General features: G+C 46.1%; 1 protein-coding gene across 3 annotated transcripts; it reads right to left on the bottom strand.

Moving 5' to 3' along the window:
• Positions 1 to 2,032: 2,032 nt before the first annotated feature.
• PDZD11 (PDZ domain containing 11) lies at positions 2,033 to 5,066 on the bottom strand. 3 transcript variants are annotated; one of them, XM_046673117.1, is made up of 7 exons: positions 4,994 to 5,066; positions 4,371 to 4,470; positions 3,833 to 3,916; positions 3,510 to 3,566; positions 3,114 to 3,212; positions 2,823 to 2,883; positions 2,033 to 2,675 (listed from the first exon to the last, which is right to left on the bottom strand). In XM_046673117.1, exons 2-7 carry the CDS (start codon positions 4,455 to 4,457, stop codon positions 2,641 to 2,643), a joined length of 423 nt encoding a protein of 140 aa, XP_046529073.1. In that variant the 5' UTR covers positions 4,458 to 4,470; positions 4,994 to 5,066; the 3' UTR covers positions 2,033 to 2,640. The 3 variants fall into 3 exon arrangements, with proteins under 3 accessions (XP_046529073.1, XP_046529075.1, XP_046529074.1); XM_046673119.1 differs by having other exon boundaries at positions 5,015 to 5,056; XM_046673118.1 differs by having other exon boundaries at positions 4,914 to 5,034.
• Positions 5,067 to 5,110: the final 44 nt, after the last annotated feature.

The raw sequence follows: 5,110 nt of genomic DNA, 5'->3' as shown, positions 1-5,110 counted from the left end.
GGTTCACCTCCCTGTTGTATAGTGCAAAGGTCCAGAATCATGTCTCTGAACTTGACCTTTTATTCTTTTGTGCATCACAATTCACACACACACTCAGCTATTCTGGCACGCGGCTTCCGCCCTTCCTTCCAGATGTAATTCATCTCGACTGAAGGAAGAGGAGTGTGGAGCATATCCTTTCTCCTAGCTTTGCTGGGGTAGGGAGTGTACAAAGAAGGCAAACTTCCTTTGCTGAGTTAATGGTCAGGCCAATTATTCTGCCTGACTGATAATTAAGGGAAAATGGGACTAACTTCAGCCCAAAGTAGCTCCCTGGTTTGCCTTTAGGTGAAAGGGATCCTAAGATCAGAATTCCTCTTCTGTGTCTCCTAGAAGCTGCCCTGGGAGTTGAGATTTGACACCAGCCACCTTAATTACCTTCCTTAACACACACTTCAGTGTTTAAAATCCAACTGGAGCCCTCCAGAGAGTCAGGCATCAAAAGCCATTGTTCCTGTTGACAGCTTAGGCTCTTTGCCTAATTTGATGAATTTATTCCATTTGGGCTTCCCAGTACCGGTCCTCCTGCACCCTCAGGTTTATGGTTTAAATATTTGGCCACTTACTAAGCTTTCATCCAATTCCAGGGCTTAGGAGTAAAATGGAACACCTGAAAAGGCTATCATTTTTCTTGACTATCTCACAGCTATCAGGTGGAAAGTTCTTGCAGGGCCCAGGAATCCCACCTTACCTTCTCTGACTGCTAAAAGACATCTATAGGGGGATGCAGTTCTACAGCAGCTGGGATACCTTAGAGGCTGATATAGTTAATTCTCTACTGTTTTCTTGTCTACGCCCTCAATAAATGACTGGTCCTTTTGCCTCAGCCTCTTACTGCTTACGCCTTCTCCATGCTATACCTACACCTCCACAATGCAATTGCATCATACTGGGGCCCCAACACAGAGCCATTCCAAGTACCTCAAAGTGAGAACCAATTTAGGGCAGGGGAATCTTTGCCTCTTAGGCCTGTAGCACCTGGCTGGGACTTTGTACCATGTTTACTACACTTCTTGGATGAGTTGTTTTAAAGCCCATTAACCACAGACGGTCTTGGATCTCAACATTCAGTAGACTCAGCCAACATGCCTTTGTGTATCTCAGCCTCTAGTTTCTTTCTCAGACGGCCATTGGAGGGCAGCAAAGCAAACAGGCGCATAGAATAGGAGGGGATTTCACAGGAAGCAGACAGCTAAAACCTACCTCCAGCTCTGCTCACAAGGATGTTGTTACCTAACAATGGTACCAAGCCTCTAGAAGAGATATCATAGAGCTGGGATGGGATTTGTAGGAAGAGCCAGAAGTTCCTCATAGAGATACAGTACTACTATTCAGAACTGTTTCCCATATTTGAAGACTGACTTACTTTATTTAAAAATTCAGATTTCCAGGTTCCACCTCAGACCAACAGAATCACTCTCCAGGGGAAGGGCCTGGAAACCTGTATTTAAGCTTCCCAAGATTCTTTCAAGGCAAATTTGGGACTTTTGTTATGGGCGCACTTGACCCCATATCTCATTAGAAAACTTTCTATTCTGAATGGATATTTTGAACACGCCAATGGAAATGGCAGGAAGAATGGCTTGGAATCTCTAGCAAAGGACTGATAACTAAGGAACTAAGAACATGGCAGAAGGTTATGTGGGGGCTGGGGTAAAGAAAAAGGGGAAACCAGCAGTCAGTAGTACTCAAACTAAAAGTCAGAAATTAGGAACTAATTTCTTACTGCTGTCCCTGAAAAGAAATATATCTAAGTCTCTCCCTTAGTTTATGTTCCAGATCAAAGAATTTGGGAAAGGAAAAGACAGAACTAGATTAACACTGCACCCTGCAGAGAAATGTCCAAAGCTCATGGGGGAAGGGGCACTGTTTCCTTCAATACCCCTCACCCTATGCCATTCCTTAGTTCCACTGTGGCTAAGGTTCCTGGGCCTCCTTAATGTTCCAGCCAGAGAGAGATACTTGTGAAGTACGCATAGTTTTGCTCTGTTACTTCCAGTGGCTCCTCTCTTTGGAAGAGCTTTTATTTTTGACTCAACAGTATTTTATACCAGTATCATCCAAAAATCACACCAACATTTCCTCAGCACTGCATTTTACTTTCTTGGGGAGAGGACAGGAGGGAGGCAGTAAAAATAGGGTCCCACTGGAGTCTCTGAAGTGTATAAGACTGGCAGTATAAGGATGGGATGAGATGGCCAGGCAGATGAGATAGAAGGTCCTCAAGATTCCTTTCTCTACTGATTTGTATACTCTAGTGAAAATGATATGACATATGTACAATTGCCTAGCACACGGTATTCAATAAATGTCAGTTGCCTTTTCTAGCAGGGTTCTCCACAGGTTAGGCTATACTTAGACATCATCACCCTTCTCCTCTCAGGGAATGGAGCTCACCTAGAAAACTAGGGAACTCAAAGGGCAGTAGTTTGGGTAATACAGTTGGCTAGCTAGCTCAGTGCAAGGCAGCACTGTCTCCCCATCCTCCCCATTCCACTATGCCAGGACGGGGCTGAGAGCAGAGTTCCCCAAGTGGCTTCCCTGAGGCCTAGCCAGCTTATCCTAGAAGATTCCGTGTGGAAGGCTGTGGGCTGCAACTCTCTAGTGCACAGTCCTCTCTTTTTGACGATGATAATCTGGGGAAAAGGAGGAAAAGAGCAGGTTATCTTCAGGTTTTAGCCCCCAGTTCCCCATCGCCAACTTGTGGGGCTTCTAGTAATCAGTATTTAAAGAGTTCCTACCCAGGGCCCTCCCAGGTAAGTAAAAAACAGAGTGGCACTTACTGTAGGGAAAGAAGCGGACACGCATGCTGATTTCACGGGCTGTCTTCAGGATCTCAACAGCCTGGAAGAAACATAGCAGCTTGTACAAATGAAGAGATATGACTCAGCACAGAATCATAACAGCAGGAAAGTAGTTTGCCACTCCAACCTTCTAGGTCACTAAGAGCTGCTTCCCCCTGGTATACTTCCTCAGGAGAGAGTCCTATCAAGTTACAGATTAGGCTAATCTTGTCCAACTTGTCCTACCTGGGATGGCTTCCCACCTCACCACAGCCCAAGTGCTCTGCTCACCTTGCTGTGCTCAATATCTTGGAAATCCACATCATTCACAGCTAGGACTTGGTCCCCTTCCTGAAGTCCTGCTCGATGGGCATCAGAGTCGGGAATGACCTGTTGGTAAGAAGAGAATATATGTGATGGAGGTGGGACAATTTCAAAGACTGTAAGTGAAATTGAGTGCTACTCAAATGTAAGGTGCTATTGGGCTCTTTTTGTGTGTGTGACAATGTAGGGAAACAGATGGCTTGCCAGGTGGGAAGTTTTAAGTGGGAAAGGGTGTCCCCATTATGCCCCTTCTATGAGTTTACCAAATAATCCTTTTCCCAAGCCTTGGGACATCAGGGTTCTGCAATCTGATAACTTAAAAAAGGGAAGTAGCTATTCATATTGCCTACCAGGTGCACATACCTTGGAGATGAAGATGCCTAGCTGGGAGGCCTTTCCTCCTCGGATGTTAAATCCCAACTGTAAGACAAGAGCACAGAATGGAGACTCAATATAGACCACAAACACAAGAACATCTAGTTGTATCACTGTATGATAGCTTGGCTTGTGTCCCTCAGAGAGAAGTCAGAAGTTGTGGAAGTGGTATCTCAGCTTTTCTGCCAATAAAAGGAAGTTTCCTTACCTTCCTACCTGCCTCCCCATCCATCCTCCAACCATGGCCAACTTCTGGGCCTGGTAAGGACAAATCTAGCCTGGAATAAGATGCAATTGTTCCACAAGCTCACCTGAGCTCCAGGGGGTTTCTTCAGTGTGACAATTCGGGGCAGAAACTGGGTCAACTCATTATTGTAGTCTGGGTGGTATACCCTCTGAAAGACACAGCAAGCCCAGAAATCTTATTACCAGTCTTAGATTTTATACCCACCTTCATCTGGAACACAAATGCATCACCCTGAAGTCAGGAAAAGGTGAAGTCATGCACTTAGTTTAAGAAGAACAGGTAACACTGTCCAAATGGGTAGACAGATAGCATGGGGAAATGCTAGCAGCTCAGTAGCTCCCGACTTCTTTACCTTGACAAAATGGAAACTAGGTCTCTGAATTTCCAGAATTCTCTGGTGTGAATGAACTCTAGCCGTAGGATTCCATAAGAAGCTCCCAATGGGCCCAGTTGCTGAGAATCCAACTTCTGGGTCCCCTGGCTACAATAAAGGCTAAGATTCACTCTCCAATGAACTGTCTAACCCTGCCATCCTAACTTTCATACATCATCTCATGCCCATGGGGGAAAATCCCCTACTCAAGGGTATAGATGGTTCCCACCTCATGAGGAGGAATCCATGCTGGAGGATTCTCATAGGCAGGCAGGAAAACCACTGGGTAGTCATCATAAGGAATCCGGTTGTCCATCTCCAGCAAGGACCTGGAATGGAAAGGTGAATCAAAGCTGACCAAAATGGTTTAAGGACAGCAGCCAATCAAGTTTCACAAAACAACCCCAACTTATTTCAAGGCTGTCAGTCTACAGGCCCAGCCCACTTCTAGGTGATAAAGACTCGGGGAGAGAAGGAAGAAAAAAGATGGAAAAAAACTATTAACTTTGCTGATTATATGGATGCCAAGCAACCTGCTAGGTGCTCTACAGAGATAATCTCCTTTCTCACAACAATCCTGCAAAACAGATGTTACCATCTTCATTTTAGAGAATAAGAAATCAGAATCGCGTCTAAAAAAATGTGTCTACTTTCGAAGTCCAAGGGAGCGCTGACTCCAACTATCCACAGGTACTCGGGACAAGGCACCGCCCCCAGATTCCCTAGATGTGATCAGTAACGGTGGCAGTCCCCAGATCGACGCTTCCCTTACCACCTCCCACTTTCCAGATCCCTGCTCCGTATCCTGCCTGATTCCAGCGCACACAACGCGATAAATGCCCAGCCCCTCACCCTCCGGAAGGTCGCAGCCACCTCAGGCTCCGCTCACGGCCAATCCAGCCTAGGAACCGGAAGCGTATGCCGGATGGGTCGAAAAGGGGCGGGGTCAGGGTGCGGCGCGCAGGCGCT

Source organism: Equus quagga, chromosome 10 (assembly GCF_021613505.1).
Source record: "Equus quagga isolate Etosha38 chromosome 10, UCLA_HA_Equagga_1.0, whole genome shotgun sequence".
NCBI lineage: Eukaryota > Metazoa > Chordata > Mammalia > Perissodactyla > Equidae > Equus > Equus quagga.
Note: the sequence above shows the minus strand (reverse complement) of the source record. Positions and strands in the feature narration are given on the sequence as shown.

What these genes read in the sequence shown, in the direction of transcription:
- PDZD11 (XM_046673117.1), bottom strand. Translation starts at nt 4,457, where the DNA reads ATGGACAACCGGATTCCTTATGATGACTACCCAGTGGTTTTCCTGCCT. An exon ending in AAGATATTGAGCACAGCAAG is followed by an intron (nt 2,884 to 3,113) that starts GTGAGCAGAGCA and finishes TGTTTCTTCCAG; the next exon opens with GCTGTTGAGATCCTGAAGAC. An exon ending in TGTCCGCTTCTTTCCCTACA is followed by an intron (nt 2,676 to 2,822) that starts GTAAGTGCCACT and finishes CCTTTTCCCCAG; the next exon opens with ATTATCATCGTCAAAAAGAG.